The sequence below is a fragment of the Ptiloglossa arizonensis genome, chromosome 5, assembly GCF_051014685.1.
Source record: "Ptiloglossa arizonensis isolate GNS036 chromosome 5, iyPtiAriz1_principal, whole genome shotgun sequence".
Lineage (NCBI taxonomy): Eukaryota > Metazoa > Arthropoda > Insecta > Hymenoptera > Colletidae > Ptiloglossa > Ptiloglossa arizonensis.
Genome location: NC_135052.1, coordinates 10,313,105 through 10,337,431, shown reverse-complemented (window position 1 = coordinate 10,337,431; position 24,327 = coordinate 10,313,105). Strand labels below are relative to the sequence as shown.

The 24,327-nt window shown below is 26.4% G+C and overlaps 7 protein-coding genes and 1 long non-coding RNA gene across 22 annotated transcripts in view; 4 read left to right on the top strand and 4 right to left on the bottom strand.

The window, feature by feature from the left end:
* Positions 1 to 409: 409 nt before the first annotated feature.
* Positions 410 to 5,640, bottom strand: Yme1l (ATP-dependent zinc metalloprotease YME1L). Its single transcript, XM_076312251.1, has 12 exons — positions 5,472 to 5,640; positions 4,988 to 5,113; positions 4,493 to 4,909; positions 4,143 to 4,356; positions 3,215 to 3,309; positions 2,884 to 3,127; positions 2,441 to 2,573; positions 1,773 to 2,010; positions 1,439 to 1,681; positions 1,133 to 1,279; positions 742 to 909; positions 410 to 663 (listed from the first exon to the last, which is right to left on the bottom strand). The coding sequence occupies exons 1-12, from the start codon at positions 5,496 to 5,498 to the stop codon at positions 472 to 474; spliced, it is 2,244 nt and encodes a 747-aa protein (XP_076168366.1). The 5' UTR covers positions 5,499 to 5,640; the 3' UTR covers positions 410 to 471.
* Positions 5,532 to 6,616, bottom strand: LOC143147198 (uncharacterized). 2 transcript variants are annotated; one of them, XR_012992192.1, is made up of 3 exons: positions 6,366 to 6,616; positions 5,916 to 6,231; positions 5,532 to 5,722 (listed from the first exon to the last, which is right to left on the bottom strand). It is a non-coding gene; the product is annotated as an uncharacterized LOC143147198 (long non-coding RNA). The 2 variants fall into 2 exon arrangements; XR_012992191.1 differs by having other exon boundaries at positions 6,027 to 6,231.
* A 706-nt stretch (positions 6,617 to 7,322) lies between these two features.
* Positions 7,323 to 11,079, bottom strand: LOC143146790 (coiled-coil domain-containing protein 28B). Of its 4 annotated transcripts, none has more exons than XM_076311426.1 (5): positions 10,976 to 11,079; positions 9,549 to 9,770; positions 9,168 to 9,378; positions 7,903 to 8,019; positions 7,328 to 7,807 (listed from the first exon to the last, which is right to left on the bottom strand). In XM_076311426.1, the coding sequence occupies exons 2-5, from the start codon at positions 9,702 to 9,704 to the stop codon at positions 7,608 to 7,610; spliced, it is 684 nt and encodes a 227-aa protein (XP_076167541.1). In that variant the 5' UTR covers positions 9,705 to 9,770; positions 10,976 to 11,079; the 3' UTR covers positions 7,328 to 7,607. The 4 variants fall into 4 exon arrangements, with proteins under 4 accessions (XP_076167543.1, XP_076167541.1, XP_076167540.1 ...); XM_076311425.1 differs by lacking the exon at positions 10,976 to 11,079 and adding an exon at positions 10,427 to 10,556; XM_076311427.1 differs by lacking the exon at positions 10,976 to 11,079 and adding an exon at positions 10,427 to 10,556 and having other exon boundaries at positions 7,903 to 7,983.
* Positions 11,014 to 14,372, top strand: Kpc2 (Kip1 ubiquitination-promoting complex subunit 2). 3 transcript variants are annotated; one of them, XM_076311420.1, is made up of 10 exons: positions 11,030 to 11,231; positions 11,326 to 11,469; positions 11,610 to 11,747; positions 11,819 to 12,012; positions 12,741 to 12,898; positions 12,967 to 13,178; positions 13,356 to 13,546; positions 13,701 to 13,891; positions 13,950 to 14,088; positions 14,181 to 14,372. In XM_076311420.1, exons 3-10 carry the CDS (start codon positions 11,695 to 11,697, stop codon positions 14,318 to 14,320), a joined length of 1,278 nt encoding a protein of 425 aa, XP_076167535.1. In that variant the 5' UTR covers positions 11,030 to 11,231; positions 11,326 to 11,469; positions 11,610 to 11,694; the 3' UTR covers positions 14,321 to 14,372. The 3 variants fall into 3 exon arrangements, with proteins under 3 accessions (XP_076167536.1, XP_076167535.1, XP_076167534.1); XM_076311421.1 differs by having other exon boundaries at positions 11,014 to 11,469; positions 14,199 to 14,372; XM_076311419.1 differs by having other exon boundaries at positions 11,030 to 11,469.
* A 655-nt stretch (positions 14,373 to 15,027) lies between these two features.
* Positions 15,028 to 16,686, top strand: LOC143146791 (coiled-coil domain-containing protein 25). Its single transcript, XM_076311429.1, has 6 exons — positions 15,028 to 15,154; positions 15,253 to 15,427; positions 15,552 to 15,599; positions 15,684 to 15,775; positions 15,851 to 16,233; positions 16,305 to 16,686. The coding sequence occupies exons 2-6, from the start codon at positions 15,403 to 15,405 to the stop codon at positions 16,384 to 16,386; spliced, it is 630 nt and encodes a 209-aa protein (XP_076167544.1). The 5' UTR covers positions 15,028 to 15,154; positions 15,253 to 15,402; the 3' UTR covers positions 16,387 to 16,686.
* On the bottom strand, positions 16,687 to 19,412 carry Tgt (tRNA-guanine transglycosylase). Of its 3 annotated transcripts, none has more exons than XM_076311424.1 (8): positions 19,285 to 19,412; positions 18,445 to 18,708; positions 18,293 to 18,382; positions 17,917 to 18,070; positions 17,681 to 17,813; positions 17,433 to 17,594; positions 17,200 to 17,368; positions 16,687 to 17,096 (listed from the first exon to the last, which is right to left on the bottom strand). In XM_076311424.1, the coding sequence occupies exons 2-8, from the start codon at positions 18,643 to 18,645 to the stop codon at positions 16,752 to 16,754; spliced, it is 1,254 nt and encodes a 417-aa protein (XP_076167539.1). In that variant the 5' UTR covers positions 18,646 to 18,708; positions 19,285 to 19,412; the 3' UTR covers positions 16,687 to 16,751. The 3 variants fall into 3 exon arrangements, with proteins under 3 accessions (XP_076167539.1, XP_076167537.1, XP_076167538.1); XM_076311422.1 differs by lacking the exon at positions 19,285 to 19,412 and adding an exon at positions 18,984 to 19,221; XM_076311423.1 differs by lacking the exon at positions 19,285 to 19,412 and adding an exon at positions 18,936 to 19,002.
* Hsepi (D-glucuronyl C5-epimerase) lies at positions 19,220 to 22,248 on the top strand. 7 transcript variants are annotated; one of them, XM_076311417.1, is made up of 7 exons: positions 19,220 to 19,395; positions 19,624 to 19,718; positions 19,830 to 19,968; positions 20,072 to 20,200; positions 20,265 to 20,978; positions 21,284 to 21,471; positions 21,565 to 22,248. In XM_076311417.1, exons 3-7 carry the CDS (start codon positions 19,831 to 19,833, stop codon positions 22,094 to 22,096), a joined length of 1,701 nt encoding a protein of 566 aa, XP_076167532.1. In that variant the 5' UTR covers positions 19,220 to 19,395; positions 19,624 to 19,718; position 19,830; the 3' UTR covers positions 22,097 to 22,248. The 7 variants fall into 7 exon arrangements, with proteins under 7 accessions (XP_076167532.1, XP_076167527.1, XP_076167533.1 ...); XM_076311412.1 differs by having other exon boundaries at positions 19,223 to 19,395; positions 19,821 to 19,968; XM_076311418.1 differs by lacking the exon at positions 19,220 to 19,395 and having other exon boundaries at positions 19,426 to 19,718; positions 19,821 to 19,968; positions 21,565 to 21,824; positions 21,906 to 22,248.
* A 1,945-nt stretch (positions 22,249 to 24,193) lies between these two features.
* The window catches only part of Med1 (Mediator complex subunit 1), a 12,195-nt gene continuing 12,061 nt past the window's right edge, over positions 24,194 to 24,327 (top strand). The window contains exon 1 of the mRNA XM_076311363.1: positions 24,194 to 24,327. This exon is cut by the window's right edge and continues 20 nt beyond it. Within this exon, the coding sequence (XP_076167478.1) occupies positions 24,317 to 24,327 (11 nt within the window). The 5' untranslated portion in view covers positions 24,194 to 24,316.

Genomic DNA, 24,327 nt, shown 5'->3' with positions numbered 1-24,327 from the left:
GTACTTGTATCAGTTTTCCTCTTAGCAATCTTAATTGTAAAAATGGTACAAGTGTGAAAGTTCCATTAGAAAACAAATAAAGAAAAGCGTCTAAGAGTACTTTTTAAGGAATTTTGAAGTCTTATAACTCCATATAGTAATATATTTTAATGTTTGGAAGCATACAAACTTTTGTATTAAAATTTAATCTTACCTATCATCTTCATAAAATATAAACTTTATATTTGTACCATTTTGTATTTGTACCATTGTACCATTTTTCTTTCAAGCCCCTCATGAATGTAATAAGTAATTAAATAAAAAGATTAAACTTATGCATTTCAAAGACTTAAATTGAAAAATTCTACATGCATGTAAAATTGTAAAATATAATTAGTATAGTAAAGAAATACATAGTATGAATGTAAAATTTGATAATATACTAAATAATTTATTTTAATTTCTAGTTTAAATTGTATTTCAATATACTAATTACAATACATGCTTAGATGGATCTATAATTGGTGGTTGATTGTTTAAAGTTTCAACTCGAGTTTTTTTTCCATTCACTATATTTTTTATATCTTCAGCATCTAATGTTTCATATTTAAGTAAGGCCTCTGCCAATACCCTATGTTCCTTTGCATGTGTCTTTAGTATTGTTTTTGCACGTTCATATGATTCCTGAAAAACAGAACATATTTAGTACTTAAATTTTTTAAATAATGTGTACAATTAACATTGTATAATTAAAACATTTACTTCTAAAAGACGTTTCACTTCACTATCAATAAGTTCAGTTGTGTTGGGACTATACTCTTCTTTGCTTGCATGAATTTCTGGGTTTTCTGGAGATGAATATACTCTAAAACCAACTTTTTCAGACATACCGTAACTTTTTACCATGTGTTCAGCGATGGAAGTTGCTCTCTAAAAATATATGATTATTAATACTATTGTCTATACATTATAGAAGTATGTAAACTGATTTATATTTTAGTGCTACTTAAAACATGATACAGTAACTTTAAAATACATGACAAACTTTTTTGTACTAAATTTTAACAAAAACATTAATTCGTTTTTGTTAAAACTAAGTTAATGTATCAGTTATAATAACAAGTTGTTGATATAAACAAAATATGTTGATTACTTTGAAATCACTCAATGCTCCTGTTGTTACTTTATTAGTTCCAAAAATCAATTCTTCTGCAGCACGACCACCCATTAGTGAATCCATATTAGCTAATAACTGTGCTTTTGTAGAAAGAAGTACATCTTTATCTTCCAAAAATGATGTCTAAAACGTATATGAATTATTCATAAAAGAAAATGTGAATCAAGCATATAAGAAAATACTTCAATTAAAAAATGTTTAAAAATGTAAAATTAATTTACTTTTTATTATGATTTTATAACAATAAGAATGAAGGAATATATTTTAATATTTAATACTTACAAATCCTAAAGAAGGTCCACGAGGTATAATAGTAACTTTATGTAATGGCACACTATCTTTTGTGTAATATGAAACTAATGCATGTCCTGCTTCATGAAACGCTGTAATACAATTGACTTCTTCATTAATCCCTCTTAGTCTTCTTTCTGGTCCCATTAGTACTTTATCTCTAGCATACTCCAAATGTTTCATGGTTACATAATCTGCATTATTTATTGCTGCTCGTAAAGCTGCTTGATTTACCTTTAAGAATTGAACAGATAAAAAATAAGAATGGTCTATTTTAAAAGTATTATTCTACTTATACATATAAAGTAATGTAAAACGAGTGTACCATATTTTCTATATCAGCGCCAGTAAATCCAGCAGTGCACTTAGCTAAATGATCTATATCAATATCTTGAGTTAATATTCTTGATAAGTACAAATCTAAAATTTCTTTTCGACCAATCAAATCTGGTACATTTATATAAATTTCAATATCAAACCGACCAGGTCGGATTAATGCCTTGTCCAAATCATTTCGTCTATTTGTTGCACCTAGTACTATAATACCTTCATTTTGAAGGAATCTACAATTAAATAAAAGAGATTAAATATTCAATAGATATCTAGTACATAAAAATATAACATGCAATAATTATAATTAACAGTAACATTTAATAAACTGGAATGAGGCATATTTTCTAAATGAAAATAAAAAATATCAATAGAGAAAAAAATAGAATTACTTAATGATGGTTATTTTACTTCAGCATTATTTTTGTTTGAAATACAATTTTTTTTTTTTGTACAGTAAATGTACTTTTTTCATTAAACAGTAATTGCATGTACTATACATTGTTAAACTTGAGAAAGAAATCATAGTTTAAGAAAATATTTCTCACTTGTTATAACTTATTTTCTCTATCTTCACTTATACAGAAAACAGAATTAGAATAAAATTTCTATAACTATCCTCTAAATAGCAAAAAAAAAAAAAGGATAAAATGTTTACTTTACCCATCCATTTCTGAAAGCAACTGATTAATAGTTTGATTTGCATGTGGATGAAGAACTGAATTTGTGCGTTTTGCACCAACAGAATCAATTTCATCTATAAATATCACAGCAGGTGCTTTTTCTTTTGCTGCTTCTAAAAAAATTAATTAAATGTCGATAAATTAATAAAACCTTTTATATAGTTTTATTACAAAATAATATAAAAATATGTATTCCAAATTGTCAAATAAAATATTACACAGACAATATATACTCTGGCTCAGTACTTAGAATAGTATTTAAAATGATCAAATACTTATTATGATTTATACATGACTGAAAATAATATTTTCCTTTTAAAGATAGAAATATATATAGCTATAATGTATAGACAGACATCTACATATACAAGGAAAAGTGAACTGATACTTCACATTAAAGTCTTAAGTAAAAGAATAACTTACTAAATAAATCTCTCACTCTACGTGCACCTTGTCCTACTAGAATCTCATCAAATTCTGGTCCAGCTGCATGGAAAAATGGTACACCAGCTTCACCAGCTACTGCTCGAGCTAATAGTGTTTTTCCTGTTCCTGGTGATCCTACTAATAATACACCCTTAGGTAATTTTCCACCAAGTGCAGAAAATTTTTCTGGGTTTTTCAAAAACTCAACTATATCTCTTAACTCTTGCTTAGCTTCGTCAACCTAATCATATATAGGTAAAAAATATATACTATTTTCTGAAAGGCACACCAATATTAATATTTTAATTTTATTTATAATAATACTTACTCCTTTTGCATCATCAAAAGTTACATTAATTGTTTCTGGATTAATCTCAGTTCTTTGACCCATTGAAAACCGAAATACCAATCCTGTATTGTAAGCTATAATATAAAAAATATATAAAGAATTGTACTATTAGCACTTTTGACATTTTTTAAATATTATTTTACAAGTTTTTTAAACTATTATAAAGATACAACATAAATATATACTTTTTGGTTGTTTTTGTACTGTTCAAAATGTATGGTATTTGTTAAATAATTATTTATTTTTAAAACATAATCATTTTACACAGAATATTGCAGAACAAATGTTAGAAAACTAACAGATGTGTGCTACATCTCAAAAGTAAGAAAAAAATCTTGATAGACATAGGTCTGCAAACCTTTTGTTTTTGAGATACAGTTACTTTAACTTTTAATGCCAGTATATGAGATAATCAGTAATTTAATTAAAAGTATTAAAAAGGAATAATTCGTAATGTAGAATTTAATTTAATTCAGATGAGTAAGTATCTTGCACTCGTTAGTACCTAACAATAAACTATCTATTGTTGTATACTAATAAGAATGCATTAATAGTTTCACATAATTTAAAAGAAATTTCTTAACATTTAAAGAAACTTTTTTTTAAGAATTTAAATCATTTTCTTTGTAAATGATAACTTGAATACACAATTAAAATTATTTTGCTTTTAACAAATAGATTATACAATATAACAATGCAAAAATTAGTATTTTTCAAAATTGTAAAAATGAGTAGAAAATAAATTATTTGATACTTGATAAATTTGGATAATAAAATTTTAAAAGAATTAAAAAAATATTTTAATATTTTAGAAAAAATATACTATGGTACTATTATTATTTAGAATTATATAAGAATGAGGTATTTTTTCTACAGGAAGTCTTTCCAAAGTATTATATCTACATACCTAGAAAACATATTACAGACGTTAGAAAGAAGAGAAGAGTACGAATCATTGCATTTTGCCACATAGGACGTTTATTTACTCGACGTTCAAGTCCTGCCTCATATCCTTCTATAAAAGCTGTTTTGATTTTGTTCTGTTCTTCTGTTGATGTTTCAGTATTTTTCAATATATGTTTAATTTTATTAAAATCTGATTCTCGATAATTATATAATTTCTGCGCAACAAAAAAATGATTTATATTTATACAATTTAATGTATAATTAAACTATAAATTATATTTTGTAAACTAATAAAAAAATGTTAAATATTATATTCATAAATACAAATGAAATAATATATTATCTCATTACTTCTGAAAAATGAGGAAACCATTTTTTGAACTTGCTTAGACGGGATGGCTGTCTTTCCGATTCCACAGTTATATTACGCTTTGTTTTAAAATTGCGAATTTGTACATGATAATTAAATTGATTTTTAGTACAAAACATACATAATGTTTTATGGTACTGTCTTGACGATAAATATATAACAGGTAAAATAATCGGTTCTGTAAGGTGTGCACAAGGAAATCTTTGTTTGTTTTCTGTAAAATTTGATCCTGACACATAAGATACTTTCCACTTATTATTTTCTTCTACATTTTTCCTAAAAATTCTTGTGGAAAGTTGGTCTAATATTAGCCAAATATTCTTTTTTGTATGGAGCATTGTAACTACATCATACATATTTAATTTACTTAGTGGCATTTCCATGTAACTTTTTGTTATCTAAAATAAAATATAAATTTAATAAATTAGTATTATAATCTTATAAAATAAAGTACATAATTTGGTACAATATCTTACTTCTGCTCTGTTGTATGAGATGTCATCCACAGTTGTTTTAAACTCATTTTGCCTTTTAACTTTGACTGGAAATGGTATAAATTTTGGATTAACTGCTGAAGTTAACTGTGTCAGATGATATAACACCTAAAAATGTAATATTAATAAAACATTATAATAAAAATATTGTAATATAAATAGCTACTTTTTGGTACTTATTATGTACAATTTATAAATATAGAGACTATGGCTTGCATTAAATTCTAAAAAATTAATTTCTACCATATTGTCAAATTAAATATAAAACAGTGATATAAATGTCATCAGCTCATATAAATATAATGAAATAAGGTTATGAAATAGAAAATAGTAAATAGATTTAAATAAAAGGTATTTAATATAGAGTTACTGAATAAAAAACAAAATATTATGAAGTAAATTGTTTACTAAACTTAGAAAAAAACTTTTACACGATTATATTTATATTTAATACTGACATACGAACCTGATTATGAGATTGGAAAGAAAACATTGAAATCCAATCCCTTTTAACAAATATAACGAATTAAATAGAATTATCACTTTCTAATAATAATAAATTCAATTCCTTGTAGTTTTCTCGTAATATATCCAAAATGCATAGATTACACGACATCAATATCTCTGGCAAGAAACATAGTTTTGCTGCTGTAAAGCAACGGAAATGAGTGCTTTGTATGTAAACTTCCGAATATTTAAAATCAGTTGAGGCAGGACCTAAAATTGGGTACAATATCGTTTTGAAATTTCTTCGTAAAACACATTCTTCTTTTAAACTCAAGATTTTATTATAAACAGAAAAACAGATTATATTTTATAGTTGAATTCTTAAGATAACAGCCGCATTTCAAAACAACTGGTTTATGACTTCTATGCATATGTCATTTATTTTGGAGTAGAGAATAATTACATAACATTTATAGTCACATTTAAAGTCACATTAAAACAATTCATTTTATATATGTATTAATGATTTAATATATTTAGCCTGACATTCATTTTTATTTTTTTTTTCACGGACCTGAAGGACGATACATACTATTACTAGGTTGTGACACAGACGAAAGGGAAATCAACCTTCAAAAGTCCTTCATCTTCTGATCAACCAGTGGCGCTACTATCACGAAGTTGTGACGCTGATGGAAGGGAAATCAACCCTCATTTCCCTTCATCTTCTGATCAACCAGTGGCGCTACTTATGATAACAATCAAATGCATAACTTCACCTAGATTAATAAAGTAGTGTTCAATTGGTGTTATAGTGATAGTTAGCATTAACGCTTGTCATTAATTAATGTTTAGAAAGCACTTTTAAAATAAAATTATCTTATTTAATTACTATTAAACTGTTATACTTTGCCTTTATTATCTAATATTACTAAATATCAATTTTTATACACAATATTATGTACAATTTTTATAGAATGACTACTTTTTATGGTAGTTCCATAACATGGGAATGAAAATAAATACTTAAATTTTGCTGCATTTCAAGCAAATGGCCGAATTATAATATAGTGTACAAGAGGAAGATGGCTAAAAGTTATCCTAGAGCTCATTGTTCCCGAAATTTGGGTTTCTCTCCCCTTGCCAATATTACTATTTTTTGCACTGTCCTTCAGATTTACGTTTCTTCCCACAAATTAACATGTCTGAACCTATTTTAAGATATCCACATATACATTAAAATAAATTCAATAGTGTCTATAGTGCATATAAAATGTTTATTCCTTTTATTTACTTAAAAAAGAAATTTCTTTCCTTAACTATATTCTGTAATATTTTCATTGCTAATGAAATATTTATTATTATTTTACAACTGCAATGTGGAGACTACAATTTATAATTTTGTCATATTCATCTACTTACGATTAATATTTTTTTTTTGTATTTGTGTTTTACCAACCGTATAACCTATGATAATTCGAAGTAAGAAATAAAATTCACCCCCATTTTTTAAAGAAACGTCATAAAATTGTCCACAATTAAAGAATTAAAATCAATAGGTTAAAAATAAGAATAGCGTGTACGATAAAAAATATTTTGGAAAACATTTTATTTCACATTTGTATTACATTATAATAATGATATAAGCATAAACAAATTTAATAGATGATTAATATTTTGCTATAATATGTTTAAATATATTGTAGAATATTATGAGTTTGTACAAAAGATTACAAGTATTTGAATTAAATTAAATGTACGTTGATATATAAATACGTTTACTACAATAAAAATATTTATATATATTATATGCATATTTTTTAACCTATTAACAAATCAGTGCACTATTACTAACTATTATTCTTTTTAGTATATATACATGTGGTATATCTAAAATTTAATATATGTGACACTAAATTCTTAAACAAAAGAAATAAAAAGAAGTTTATACAATGAAGAGAATAAAAGAAATAATTACAAACTGGTTATGATATCATTACTAAAAAACAGAAAAATCTAAATGTTGAATCATCAAAATAGTATCAAAATAAAATTATTATAACATAAGAGCACTCCATAAAATACTTACATTTTTATGTACATATTTGTATTTCATTTTAATCAGTAACCATTTATTTATTTAAATAATTTGTGATCACTTACTATGCAATTTTTCAATACAAACACTGAGCTGTTGAAGGCGTTGCAATAAATGACGCATATTAGTGCTTGAATGTCGAAGACCAGATTGTTCTCCACCTATTTCTTGTTTTTGTCCTAATTCAAAATGAAGTCTAGCTAGTCGTTCCTGTTGTTCTCGTATTTCTGTCATTTGTTCCATACTGCAGTCTTTCCCTAAATTGAAATCATACTATTTACTTTAAAATTTCATTATTTTTAAAATATAGATTTATATTTTGCATATATATATATATATGTATTTAACATACCAAATGCTCGTAAATTGCCACTATGAAAATCTTCTAAAAGTTGTAATAATGCTTGCTCCATGCGTCGAACATCAGGAACCTCTGATAAAAAGCAATGATGTTTGCATGGCGCCATACCTTTATTTTATAATACCAAAAGGCAACCAAAAAACGGATGTAATGAGAATATATAAACTTAAAAAGAAAGTATACATGAAAAATTATAAGTGTAATGTAAAAAAATATAGTGACAAAAATGATAAGGATATTATGCAATAATATGAAACTATAGACATAATTTAAACAACCTGAATTAAAATAAAATTAAAATAAATATATTTATTTATTTAGTAAAAAAAAAGGTATATAGTAAATATACTTTCTAAATGTAGGGTATAATTAAAATTGGGAGCCTATTTTTAGGTGCATATTCTACAGGTCTTAAGAACAGAAAAATGTCATATGTGTCTAAAATTCTCTCCTTCTGAGAAAAAAATTCTTTTTATTTAGAATATAGTTTAATAAAAATTGTTACTATGTTTTTGAGTTAAAAGCAAACAATAATAGTACTTATGATTGGATGATTTGAATTAATATTAAGATCAATTTATATCATAGTAAATATGAAAATTTTCTATAAGTGTTTAATAGATAGTGTATATCAAGATGGCAGTTCATTTTATCAAGTAGAGAGATATTCATTACATATATGCATAATCTTTTCTCAAAAATAATGTTCTGTCAAAAGCAAATTTGTTTCAATCTATTGTTAACTAAAAAGAAACTGAATCATTCTTATTAAATACAAACTGTTGATGAAGCAGATTCCAGGAATTTTTTAATGTGCTTAACTAAGTATGAGACCTCAATATGAGGCATACATTATTAAGGTTGGAAATAATTTCCAGTAATTTCTTTAATGAAGTAAGATTTATACATTACAAAAAAATAAGTTCCTAAAGTTTGGTCACTTATTTTAATTATATTCTATATAATAATAATATATAATTGGAGATGAAGTAATGAACAAATATTTTAATTTTATGCATGATTTTCTATTTATTCTGAAAATTATTTCAAAGTAGGAATCAAAAGTGTTAATTTCTTTTTTTGCTTAAAGCTAAAAAGGTCATATATTTTATTATAAATACAAAGACACCATTTATATTATAATTTTCATTTTATGTTCAATATTTATAAACATTATGTGTAAAAAAAAATAGTTTAAAACATTTTAACAATTTTAAATTAAATCTTTAAAGTATTTTTATAAATTTTAGAATTACCTTTATGTTGACGGTTAATTCTTGAAGGTTCTGATCGATTTGGCCTTTGTTTTTCCTTTTCATTCATATAACTTAAACGTGATTGATTACCATAATTTGAAAGATTAACAGCTCTGCCAGAAACCATAGACCCTTGACTTGTTGCTTGACCAGAACTTCCTTTACTAACAATTGGCGATATTTGTGTATTACTTTCCCATAATATTTGTTGCTAAAACAAAGAGCTTTTTAGTTGTCTTATTATTTTATATAAAAAACATTTTTATATACATTTGTAATTATTAACAATTAAAATTTTATTTAATTTTTACAACTTTAAATCAAATTACAAATTATTTATATTCTGATAAAGAATTGATTAAACAAATATAAACTTCATACCGATACATGAGAACTATGTGTATCATTTTTACTTGGATGCTTAGACCTTGCTGGTGTTGAAGGTGGTGTAACTTCTCCACCATGACTTAATGGTTCTTCACATTCTTCTTCCTGAACTAATTGTTGTAGTTCACCACATCCAGATTCTTCAGCCATTCTGATACTTTATACTTTTAACAAAATTTTTATAATTTCTGCTACTGCAAGGTTGAATACGTTTTCCTACAAATTTTTATTTGTGTGTGTATTTCTTCTTTTATTTCTTATTCATATTCTCCAAAAAAATTGTAAACACTTAGAAAAGATTTCTGAGAAAATGCAACTTCATAAATTTCATCTGATACCTGTACAATCTATTCTACATCAAACATCAAATTTCATATTTTTATTTTTTTAAATTTAAAGCATTTGGAAGTACACTTAAGAAACTAATATTTGTAAAATATAAATATCGTGCACCAAATGGTTTTAAAGGAATTAAATGTTATATTGTGAAATCATTTTGTCAGATTCTTTAAAGCATTTAATATCTTGAAAACATTGAGATAAGAGGTTGAACTTTTGTAGGAATTTATTTTTCTATATAAATTGAAGAGAAATATAAGAGGAAACTGATCTGTAGAGATTTTTAATGTAAAAAGAAATAGAATCATTGTTCTCTCACTGTAAGGACTTTTTTTCAAGTGTTAAAATATACAAAACAGTCATAAAACAGATACAATTATAAATTTACCATAAAATCATTGTATTCATATTAAATTGAACAAATGTTAAAGCAATATTGAACATCATGATTTTTATTACATAAAAATATTATGATTTAAATACATTAGGGTATCCTTATATATTTAGTAATATCATTTTTTATAGATTCTTACATGTTCGGAAATATTATGTTTTATTCTATAATTTTTTGTTTTACTCAAAACAAACACGTGAAAATTAAACGAAATATGTGATAAATATGATCAATTTATAATTGAAAATAATTGTAACAAAATCATAGATAAAGGGTAACTATCATAGATAGGTATCTCGTCAATGGTAATATATTTTGCAGCGCTAGAAGAAACACGTTCTAGAACTAAATGCGGCCTAGTTGGATACACTAGACTTATACTACAATTACAATAAATTGTACTGTATTTTAACTCAAGTCTTTCTTGTAAATAATTACTATTAAACGATAAAACTATTGTAGTAATTTTTATTATTACCAAAATAATTAATACTCGTTATGTTTAGTTTTAATTGGTACACCTTATAACGTTAAAATTTTAAGTCTGAAAGTCTTAATCAGTCTAAATCAATAACGTTAAAAATGATAGAAATGGTAAAGATGCTTGTGCACGGTTAATCCATGCAACACAAAAAAGTATAAAGTATAAGATTTCGGTGGTTAAGTTAAATATAGTTTTTAGAATTACCATTCTTGAACAATGATGTCACCCGCAAATCACTGATATTTAACAAGATCGGTATTTTAAATCATGTATTTCCAACTCTCACAAAGTGAAATGTCTATCTTTTATTTTGCTGTGATTATGGTACCATGGTAACAGAACAGAGTGGAAAAAAGTCCCTAAGTTCCGAAGCTTAGTTGGGACATGCCTGACATAAACAAATCATGTGATTATCTGCAATTTCGATTATGTGACATTTATGTATTATACATTAAAAAATGTAAATTGACCGTGTAATTTCTTAGGAAAAATTGATAAATATATTTTAATGGTAATTTTGTACATGGTATAATTCTAAACAATAACTGTTTCAGTTATTACATTTGGCTCAACAGTTGGCATAAACATATTTCTATAATTTGTATATATCTGATTTTCACTTTCATATGCATACAATTGATAGAATTTAAAATGAATTAAAATTAACGTTATCTATTAACAAATTTTTCACACTGAAGGTAAATATATATTACTCATAATATGTTAATGATAATGTAATATAAGATTAAGTATTTTAATTTATGATTTAATTAGTAATTAAAAAAGAAGTACTAAATTTTTATATTATAAGTATATTTAATGTTTTCATGGATGTAAGGACAAATGGAAAAAACCTGAAATGACAAAGATCAACAAGACCACTTCTTTCTACTAAAGCAGACAATTCCAGAACTAGTAGCATAATGCTTAATTCAGTTACTACGTTACCAAAACATTTTTCAATCAATATTATAAGGTATATCATTTTTTACAATCATGAATATTAATAACAAGCTTTTAATAAATGATTATTATTATATTATTTAGCCTTGAAGGTAATGTTGGAGATATTACTGTAGAACCACATTTTAGCATAGAGAGAGTCAAAACAATTGCATTAAAACATTTTTATGGTGATGATGCATTTTTCATGCCATCTGAAGTCCATTTAATTCATTCATCCAAATTCAAACAGCTTGCAGATGTTTCTGATATAAATGATGAAGAAATTAGTGAACATGGTAAACCATTAATTCAATGATATTTACATTTTATTTATATGTATGCAAAGTAAGGTACTTAAAATTACTCTTTGATAAAAATTTAATTAAGTAACTTAATTTTTTTAATGAAACATTATTATTGTAGATTTAAATGCAGTCTGAAATTATTTATCATGGGTTTTTGTAACTAAGCTTTTATGTTTGTCTACAGTAGGAACAAGAAGGAATGCATTGATGTCATAGAAATAAAGTTTTGTTTACAAAATGTGTTTAATGTGACAACTATTTATATATGGTAGTTTCACAATCATTATTAATGATTATCTTACACTACATGTTAGATAGAGTTTAAATCACTATTTTTAGATAACTGTCAAGAAGAAAATACATTATACATGTGTTAATTAAACTATTGATGACTTCAAGCATTATTATGAAATGCATAAATAGAATCATGTATTATTCTGAAAATAATACTTCCCTTTTTGTTCTTTCTATAAGTAAACACAAAAGTATAACTACAAAAAACTGCAAAGTTTGAATTTAATACAATTTCTATTACAATGTCATTATTAAAAACAAATATATTTCCATGCAAAAGAATAAAAATTATTTTAAAATTTTAAAAGAACTTTTTACTGATTGATTTTTCTCTAGGAATAATGATATTATTTTCTCTAGGAATAATGATAGTAAATCAAGGTGTAATTAAAGGAATAATATAAAATAATTTCCTATTTGTATAGATACATTATTATTAGTACAAGCTCGTCGAATGAAAAAAATCGGGTTCATGGATTTTATAATACAAAGTCCAAATGAAGAAGCAATATTACAAGTAACTAATAATTTACCAGTGTGTAATCCACCTCGACCTATTCCATTCATTGATTGTGCTGCAGATGCAAGTATACATGATTATAATACTTTTTTTATGCAATAGAAATTTACCTTTTGTTTTTCACCTTATAGCTTCTGAATGATATACAGAAAATTTTGGTAACTCTTGTGAAAGCATCAGCAAAGATTCTAATGCATGGCTCAGAAACACAAAAATATTATGACATTTTAAAAGAAAAATTGAAAGCAAGATGTAAACCAACTATTGATCCAAATACTGTGGATACTCTTATGGACATGGGTTACTCTCGTATGAAAGTTCTGAAAGCTCTTCATTTACGAAAGTATGAACATTCTATTCAACCGATGCATAAACTTTTTGGTTATACAAAACATCACTATACTTTAACAGATAAAAAAATAAAAAGATTATGTATCAACCCAGTACCATATAACTCTACATTTATAAGTGGTAATAAGTTAATAAAAAATATCACATAGAAACTTTGAATTTATTGTAGATCAAATATAACAGAAGCATTAGGGTGGTTAATAGATCACCAAAATGATCCAGATGATGATGATAATGATGATGATTTAGACTTGTTTATTATTGAAGAAGATAATGATAAATATGTTGCTGATTCCAGTTCATCTACTACTGCAAGAAAAAAATCTTTAAAAGATACATGTATTGAATTATTTAAAGGAGGTAACTGCTCAAAAACTCCATACTGCATTTTATTTTACGTAAACCTTTTAGCAACATATAAATAACAAGATTAATGAACAATGATACTAAAAATTAGAAGTAAGTACTTAATTTTGTTTTTTATTTGTATCTAAGTCAAATGACAATTATACAGAAAATCAAGGTTTGAAGAAAGATGGGAATTTAATCAGCATAGTAGATCTTCTACTAGAAAGTTTTCATCGCTATAAGAAAATAGACTTCAAGCCCAATTTTAGAGCAGTACAATCACTTCTAGGAATGGGTTTTGAGAAAACAAGTGTTATTGGTGCATTGAAAATTACTGGAAATCATCTGACTAATGCTGTGAGTAGTGCAACATTAACTCAATTGCATTTAAAGTTTAATCTTTGATCATTTTTAGTGTCAATGGTTGCTTGGAGAGCGAAGACGTAGTTTACAGGATTTGGGGGAAGGACTTGATCCTGATGGCTCAATTTATAAAGCAATTATGAATTGTCCACATATTCAGCTTAGTCTTACAAATCCTAAAATATTTCTAAGTAAGATTAATTATTTTTAGTAATACATATAAATTTTGCATAATTTAGTATGGCTAAGTAATATTTAATCATTAAATATGTAATGTTTGTAGCGTATTTATCTATGCTAGAGACACCATCTGCAGATATTTGGATTAATGATCCTGAAGTATTACCTGTAATCAATCCAATAATTAAAATATACCATGTTGAAAAACATGCCATTCATATGAATCGATATGCAGCTAATTAGTATTGTTTCAAAGAACTATGAAGAATGAAATAAATGTTTTGTTATAAATTTAGAGTGAAAGATTTTATAAATTATTATTATAATTAACCAGTAAACTAGTCTGTTTGTTACATAGAAGAAATTTTAGTAATACTTTAAAAACAAAATTTATTTTAGCAATATATCGTCATTAAACATAGTGATCAGATCAAGCAAAATGGTTACACAGTGAATTACGGAAATTTCTTCATCATTACCTACAAATTAATGTAAGAGCCGCATATTTGTGTGTAGGCAGAACTGACTAAACATCATTTATGTTTAGAGACAGAACATTGCCCATGATTTGTATAATGTAAAAAAGTATTGTAATAAATACAAATGTCAGTTTTGTAACGAAAAAATAGATTTATACAATTGTTGAAACGGCTGGGTTTATTTTAATGAAACTTTATATTTGAATTCTATATTCTCATCTAAAACTTTGGTTAGATTTTAATGATTACCTCTTATAGTTTTTTGGTAATTTTCATGATATATATGCGTTATTTATAAAAATTTATTGAAATGTATGAGTTACATTCATATGTGTTACAAAAGTTTGCACTTTACCATTTGCAAAGTCACCCGTTATATATACATGAGTTGCCGGCTATTGAATATGTTTGTAAAAACCGTGACAAGTGACGGTTCTACGTTCACATACGCCATCACGCACATATAACACAGGCAAATTTAATGTAGTCCGTTCATTTTTTACAAATATCTCAGAAACTATACCGAACAATAGTATATATAGAAAAAAGTTGTTCAAAATGTTAATTTCCACAATATTTTTCAAAGTCGTTAAAATTGGTGAGGCCTTAGTCTTTGTAAATAATTACCAAAAGTAATAACTTGTATAAATTCTAGTGTATCTCTATTTATTCAAAGTATAATTCCTTGCCATCTAGGCTCTGTTTTCAGTTATGTACTTTTGTAAACGATGGTCCTCTTGTAAATTGAACACAGTATAGTATTACAACGTTTCACGTCGCTAGTATCGGCTTGAAGTTTGACAGATATTAGTATAACACGTGATAAATCTAATTTTTTTCGTAATAATGGTTTACTATTTTACAAGTGAAGGTATTATTATTTGTTATGTCATTTACTCTATATTTATTATATATGTTTAAAATTGTTCTTATTTATTTTATTATGTATAATAACAAATAATAAGGTTAGAATAATATTTCATTTAAAATTATAGTTGTACAACCACCGGTAACGTTATTTATGGGAGTTGATAAAGACGAAAGTGAGTTGAAAATATTAAAATTTATTATGATGTACAAATAATTCTTCTAACAATTTATTGTGCTTTAAATATATGATTTCATAGATGAAGATCTTATAAAGTGGGGGTGGCCAGAGGATGTGTGGTTTCATGTGAATAAATATTCTTCAGCACATGTGTATCTTCGTCTTCATCTTGTAAGTATTTTCTATTGTTAGTAATATGTGTTATCAATGCTTAGATGTGTATATATATTTATGTCTGGTTTGTAGGGTCAAACAATAGATGATATACCAAGCACAGTTTTAGAAGATGCTGCACAATTAGTAAAAGCAAATAGTATTGATGGTAATAGAATAAATAATGTTGATGTAGTATATACTATGTGGTCCAATTTGAAAAAGACTAAGGGCATGGAAGTAGGACAAGTTGGTTTCCATAGAAATAAAGATGTTCGTAAAATTCAGGTTTTTAAACGAATAAATGATATAGTTAATCGATTGAATAAAACTAAACGTTTGGAACAAGTAAATTTTAGAGCAGAAAGAGAACAAAGAGACAGAAATGAACGAGAAGATAAAAAGAAACTTATGCGTGAACAAAAAGAAAAGGAGAAAGCAGAAGAAAAACGGAGAAAAGAAGATGCAGAAATGCGGCAAGTTATAAATTTCTGTTAATACTGTTTCTTATATTTTTTAAATATAATACTTTAATACTTCTTTTTAGGAGTTACAATTCTTTATTCAATACATCTAATATGATATCCAACACAGAGAATAGTGGATATGATTCGGATGATTTTATGTGATGAAATTATTTAATTATTAATAATCTGTGCCTAACAATAGTCTTGAAAAATAGAAAGGTATGTTTAAAACAAAGAACACTTATAGCTTAAAAATTCAAGACTTATATTGCTTTAAAATGAAATTGTCATTAAACTTTACAAAAGCAAACTATTTTATTTGTAATGTATGAAATGCAAACTACAAGTACAAATTATTTATGTACTATCTTCATTGATAGTTCAAGTCAATCGTAAAGTATATACAAATTTTTGTGAACCATATTTTTGTCAGATACATATAAAAAATGAATTGGAAATGTATTTTTCTGTGGAAATTAAGTATTTATTTGTAGTATACTTACAAAAATTAGTTACACCTCCTTTATTTATAACAATCTAACATTAACAACTTCTAAGGCATTAATTATCCATGAAGGATATTCCTTATCTGGATATAAATCTAACATATATTGTTGTATGAATTTTGGAAACTTTTGTTCTTTAATACTTTGCCTAATATCTTGCATTAATTTCATTTGAAATGCAATATTGTGAACAGACAGTAAATGACATGCAACTGTTTCTACTGTTACAATATGATGAAGATAGGCACGTGTATATGTCTTACATGTACTACATGCACATGATTCATCTATTGGTCTCATGTCCTTACGATACTGAATCTGTTTTAAATTAAGTTGACCTGTACGTACTAATGCACAGCCAAATCTCTGAAAAAAATACATATCCATTAATAAATGACATGTTCCTGATTGATCATATTCTGTATATATTTTTATTCATCTTTTTTAAATAATTAATAAGTATGGATACCGCTGTTCTCGTGGGAAATACGCAATCAAACATATCTATTCCCAATGAAGAACAAATAATTAAATCAATGGCAAATCCAACGCCCATTAAATAACGTGGCTTATTTTTTGGAAGTATATCTGTAGATAGATGTACCATTCTCCAAAAGTCTTCTTTATTTTCTCCACCACTAATAATCGTAAATAAAATAATTCTTATTTTTTTTTTATTGATACTAATCCATGAATTATTACCTTAATCCACCTACAGCATAACCATTGACTTTACGTTTAATCAATTGATTTGCACATTCTGATCTAAGTTTGGGATCAACACTTCCTTGTACAATAGGAAATACACTTTGCTCACTTGGCCTCTGATGTGCTGTTAAACATCTATCTAACCATCTAGTTGTTCTACAATTACATATTCAGTAATAAATGAGTTCCAATAAAAATTAATAATATACTTACTTTTATTTTATAAATAGTACCATATGTACCTGTACATTGCTTCTTCTACTCTTGGTCCTGTTAATGTAGTCTTGACTACATCATCAAGTTGCATAATTATATCCGCACCTATTATATTTTGTATTTGTATAGAGTGCTCAGGTGTCAGCATGCAATCAGATCCTGGAGAATAGTATTAGAGAATTATTGGATTTTATTCCATTTGTTACATAGTGCAATGCAAATTCACTATGTAACAAATTTTTGTTTAAACTAAGGCAACTACCATTGTATGGTGACTTAAATTTGACACCTTCCTCTGTTATATTAGCAAGTTCTAGTAATGATACCATTTGAAAACCACCAGAATCAGTTAATAGAGCTCTTTTCCAATTCATAAAATTGTGTAATCCACCAGCTTTTTGCATAATATTAAGGCCCTGGAAAACAATTTTTGACCAATTAAAAAGTCTGTGAATACAACTAATTTATTGTATTTAAATTGACTAAAATAAATAATTTTTTAAATCTGAAATAAACTAATTTTTATTATCAATAACGAATTGATTTGAATTGATTGAACCATTATTAATTAAATTCATAATACGAAATTTATGCACTTAATTTTTTGAAATAAATTTATTGGAACTTTTTTAACTTACTGGTCTTGTTCCAAGGTGATATGTATTGCCAAGTATAATTTGGCAATTTAGTTGTTCTAATTGTTGAGGAAGTAAACCTTTTAAGGTACCCTAAAATATTGACATTAAAATTAATATTAATTTTTAAATAACTATTTTACAGTTACACTTACTTGTGTTCCTACTGGCATGAACACTGGTGTATCCACATGATGATGAATGAGAATCATTTGTCCAGTTCTAGCTTTTGTTGTTTGACACTCATGAAATATTTTAAAAATTAGTGGTGATTTTTCAGTATCTGTCATTTTTTTTAAACTGACCAATTTTTTCATAAATGATATTAGAAATGTCACTTTGTCTTCCTTGCGCATATAACTAATAAATTGTTAAAGAATCTTTTGTTTGTGGTTGCAAGAATCAGTGATAAAATTTTCCTGTAGATAAAAGATATTTTTATATATCTTTTTTTTGGAAAGAATATATTTAAAAGAAACATTCATATGTTCAATAGTATGTCCAACATAGGATGATGATACAATAAGATACAAAACAATTGAAAAATTAATGACAAAACTTCCAGTAAAAAGTTATTGTAAATGTTTAGTCTGCGAAAGAAAGTTTACTATTGTACACAAATAATAATTCGGATAAATTCTATTACATTTGTATCTATATGGAGCACAGACTCTTATCATTTGGTCTTACCCACCTTACACAGTGGTTTAGACAGTCACGTGGTTTTGTTTACTTGTGTCTGTTTCATCTCGTTGAATGAAATATAGATGCAATTAATCTATATGCAACGTGTGACACGAATAGTTATAAATTAACAATACTTTTTCATTGATATTTAAATTTAAAAATAGGTTGTTAAATCTAGAAGTAAACTACTACTTTAGGCATTTTGCTCGTGCATTAAACAATACACTTAGGTGTTCTCATGTAGCGGAGTTGTTACTAGGTTCTACATTATATTCACAGAAATTTTCCTAAAACCACTAAAAATTTACCGATTGCGAATGTTTCAATGACGTACGTCGTAGGGAATTTATGCAATGTCTCTGAAATAATGTTAAAAGAATAAGAATTCACATATTTTTCTTCATAAAATAGTGACTAATGTAAGCAGCAAAAGAAAATATAACTTCTACAAATGACATATATGAAACATTAATTGACATTAATATATAGTCATCAATGATCACATGTACAATAACCCCTATGAAGAACATAAATAGTATCCCCATAAATGGGGTAAACACATGTGTGCAATTTAAAAGCTATTGACAAATGTAAACATTTTTCTATGGAAAATGCTATTTTTTAAATAATTGGTTGCATCTTTTTAGAACCTTCCAATTTTAAAAAATGGAGAATGGAATATTTAACCTTAAGCGAAGTTGTTTTTGGCAGAAAGTGGGACAAAAATTTTAATAACACTTAAGTAGGTATTATTCTACGTTTTATGGAATTAACTTTTAAACATTTTATATTAATTATAATATAACACTATTGTTTCCCGTCAATAAATTTAAAATTAAAATAGGTTTTGTAGGATGATGCGATTGAACTTCAAGACAATATTGCTTGTAATAGTAGTTGCAATATTAAGTTCAATATTAACATCATGGAATAATTGTGGTAGTCCACAATTTTTTAAAAGTACTGAATGGAAGGCAAAATTTCAACATAGAGTAAGTAAATATTACTGTTTAAATTTTATAGATAAATTTCATGGTTTAGTATATTCATAAAATAAAATTTACTGATTGTCATTTCATTTAAATTTGGATATAGGATCGACAAAATTTAGAAACTGGATATCAAGAAATAGATTGTCACATAAATGGTGATTATTCTATTGGATGTCGTAAAGAAGGAGATGAAGTATATATACCATTTTCGTTCATTCATAAATATTTTGAGGCAAGTATTAATGTCAATATATTTATTAAAGTAATATTATATTTGTCTTTTTAAAATATAACAGATTTATGGAAAATTAGCAACCTATGACGGTTTAGAGAGATTTGAATGGTTGCACAGTTATTCAAAAATTGTTAATCCCAAAGGAAAATATGATCCTCGAGGTGTGTTTATGACTTTTGAGAACTACAATGTTGAAGTTCGAGAACGTGTAAAATGCATCAGTGGAAATGACGGTGTACCAATATCTACTCAATGGAAAAGTCAAGGATACTATTATCCTACTCAAATTGCCCAATTTGGATTATCCCATTATAGTAAAAATTTAACAGAACCAGAACCTCGTAGAAAAATTATTGAGGATTCTGATAAAATTAAACGGGAGTGGATCATACCTCAGGGATCCATTGTATCTAGGATATTTGATAAACATGCTAACAGTCATGTAATGAAATTTGCTACACCAGAAACTAGTACTTCTGGAATAACTCTAAAGTTAGATCATGTACTAGATTTTGTATTAAAATGGGATTTCAATATTAAGGACAATGGAAGTATTGTGATTACATTACAGTCTAGAGAAAGAAAAGAAATGCATTATCTTCATTATATTACTAGTAATATAGTATTGCATACTTACAACAACCATGTCTATTATGGAATTGGCCAAATTAACCATCAGTGGAGAAGATTCACTAGGGACTTGGTTATTGATTTACAGAAAGGTTTATATTTAAATGATAAAAATAAGAAAAAATTATCTCGTTCGAAATTAAAGGTAGTGTATAAACGTAAAATGTTTAATAAATACTTCATATTCCAATTTTTGCCTTCATCTAAAGCAAAATTACATAACTCTGAGTGGATATACGTCCGTTCAATAATGGATCTTATTAAGGGGATATATCCACTCACACTACTTTAAAGGATACAGTTTAGGGAAAATAAGAAACAATGTTAAAATTAAAAATACAGACAATAAGAATTACAATTAATATAAACAATTAAATAAAACATAAAATAATTATATAAAACATTTATAAAGCTACTTTATTTAGCTTAATGATATTTTGTTCATTATAGATGATAAAAATAACTTTGTATGGTTCTGGAATGATTGATAATATAACACTCTCTACAAGTGAACATATGGAGCAATTCTATGATGCTGCAAAATGGTTTGTGGTTAATCAGAATATTAGTTCTGGTGGATGGGCAAATCCTGTAAGAAGAAAAGTAGCTTCTGGAATGGCTACTCTTGAGCCTGGATGGTATTTTAATTTTTATTTGACTAAATTGTTAACTTTTTACAAATTAAACTTTTTCAATTTTTAAAATGTTGAATTATGTTATAATAATTGTAGGTATTCTAGTATGGGTCAAGGACATGCTATTTCTGTATTAGCACGAGCATATTATCATTCTAATGAAGAAAAGTATCTACAAGCTGCTGTTAGAGGCTTGCAACCTTTTAGATTATCTTCTAATAAGGGTGGAGTAGCTGCAGTATTTTTAGGTAAACACGTATGGTATGAAGAATATCCTACAACACCTTCTTCTTTTGTACTTAATGGGTTTATTTATTCCTTAATTGGTTTATATGACTTAAAAAGTATAGCGACAGGTAAGGATGCAGAAGAAGCATCCCATCTCTTTAATCAGGGTATGGCTTCACTGAAAAACATGTTAACTTTGTACGATACAGGCTCTGGTACTACATATGATTTACGTCATTTTACACTAAAAACAGCTCCAAATTTAGCTCGATGGGATTATCATTCTACTCATGTCAATCAGCTTCTTGCTTTAAATTCAATCGATACTGATGCAATCTTTACTATTACTGCAGAACGTTGGATAGGTTACATGAATGGTAAGAGAGCTGCACACAACTAATTTTTTTGTCTTCAATGATTGACTGACCTTTGCATTTACCTCTTTGTTTTTTATCTGTATTTAATATCTTATTCTTCCTTTCCAATTTCATATTGTACGTTTTGTAAATAATTTCAAGTATTTAAAGAATAAAGCGGACCAAAATATATTTATCTGATGGTGTAATCATTCTTACACGAAGACAGTAACAGAGAAATTTTTAATCTTTGTTCTTAAGTCATCATACATTTGTATTTGTAAAATACAAAACAAATGAGAAAACTTAAAATTATCCGTACTTAAAGAATTACATTCAGTATCACAGCAGAATGAAGTTGAATATTCTGTGATTAATCAGTAATTAAATGTTTATGTTATTGTTATGTATAGTTGTTACATTTAAAAACAATTTGTTTAACTTGATCAAAAATCATAAGCGATAAAACTATTTATTATTTACAGAGTTAATGTTTATATCTATAAAGGAAAATAGTATATAGATATTAATTCATTTATAAAAAATGAAAATTAATGTATAAAAGATAAAAGAGTAAAAACAAAAATTAATAAAATTGTTTAAAGATTTGATACTTAACCCTTTGTAATATCATGAAAATTTTTATAGACGGTTGCGATTATTTATTGAACATTATGTTTATATGTATCCGAATTTATTTTTAAAACGCAATTATATGTATTGATTGGAGATTAGTTTAATTATCTGATTTATAACCTATTTGAAACTTTAATTAGTGCGTAGAATTGTACGTATTGTCATTTTATAGCGAGTTATACGATTTTTATGTAGATTAGATGTAAGTTTGAACGAAGTTTATTAATTCCATGATACATATTTAATAAATCAAAATTTCACTCAGATTGATAACTTATTAGGAATTTTAATTATCACAAAATTGTTGATAGAGTACTGTTCTTTTTTCATAGGCATTTCTATCTAGGTTACATATATGAGAATTTATTTTCAAAACGAAATGATATATATTTAATAAATTGAACCATTGATCAGGTACAGAATAGTATAGTATAAATTAAATATTCAATGAGAGTTTCTCTCACTTTGTCTCGCGAAATAAAATTTAAATCTTAGGTATCAATATCGTGAAAACTTAGTGGTTTCGTAGCGCACTCTACGTGCAAAGATGGTAAATCTGGAAACTATATTCAACTGAACCACTGAAATTGATAAACATATTTAACAGTAATCGTAGAAAACTTGTTCCTCTATATTATTTTCTTTAGCTCTATCAAACCTATTAGTTTCAAAAAATCTCGTATCAAAAAGGTCTATTCCTTCTCATAGTTGGATATGATACAGACGAAATTGGACTATTCTAGCAATAATTTAAAAAAATCTTTAACTGCTGCGGAATTATTAAGTGAATTTGTTATTTCATAACGATTCATGCCGCTTATTACGTCTAGGTTAGACGTTTCGGAAGATTCAAATTCTTGTATCATGCGATTACTGATAGAATAATTCTGCGCGCACGACATATGGCATAGTAACTCCATCTAGCATTTTAGTCGTGCGATACAAGCGAACAGTAAAGGAGAAAGTGTAGTGTGAACTAAGCCATATGCCTCTCAAACGGAACGAGTCAATGATGCCCTGTGAACCGTGATATTTTGCATCATGGGATATATTATAAATATTGTTGGCACGATCTTGGCAATTAAATTTAAAATATAATGGGTTACAAATATGATAAGTTGTATATAGTTGAAAGTTAAGTTATACATCATTTTTGCATTGCACTTTAATACCACGAATGTAGTGGTTGTAGACAATTTATTGTATTATAAATAAGTATTTGCATACAAATATGAAAAAATTTTTATTTCATTGTAAAATGAACATAGCATTTGATTGCAATAAGTAATATTCAATTTAATAAATGTTAGGCGTATTATCACGAATATTAATATGCAATTTACATCTATAGAGGGTGTAGAAGAGCTTGTTTTAATAAAGTATTACCGAATTCCCCCTCTTAGGGCATGTTATGGATGAAAACGCCTATACGTAGAAACGTATAGCTTCTTTTAGTTACTATATTGTGTATGAAGGTTAGGAACAGTTAAGAGATCAAACGTGGGTTAGGTGAAAATAACGGCTCCTGTCACAATGTAGTGTGTAATAATGTTATTGTGATATTATAATAGTAAACGTACATCGATATACGCATAGGTTTCAACACCGTGTGATCCACCACGGAATACATGGATGTTGC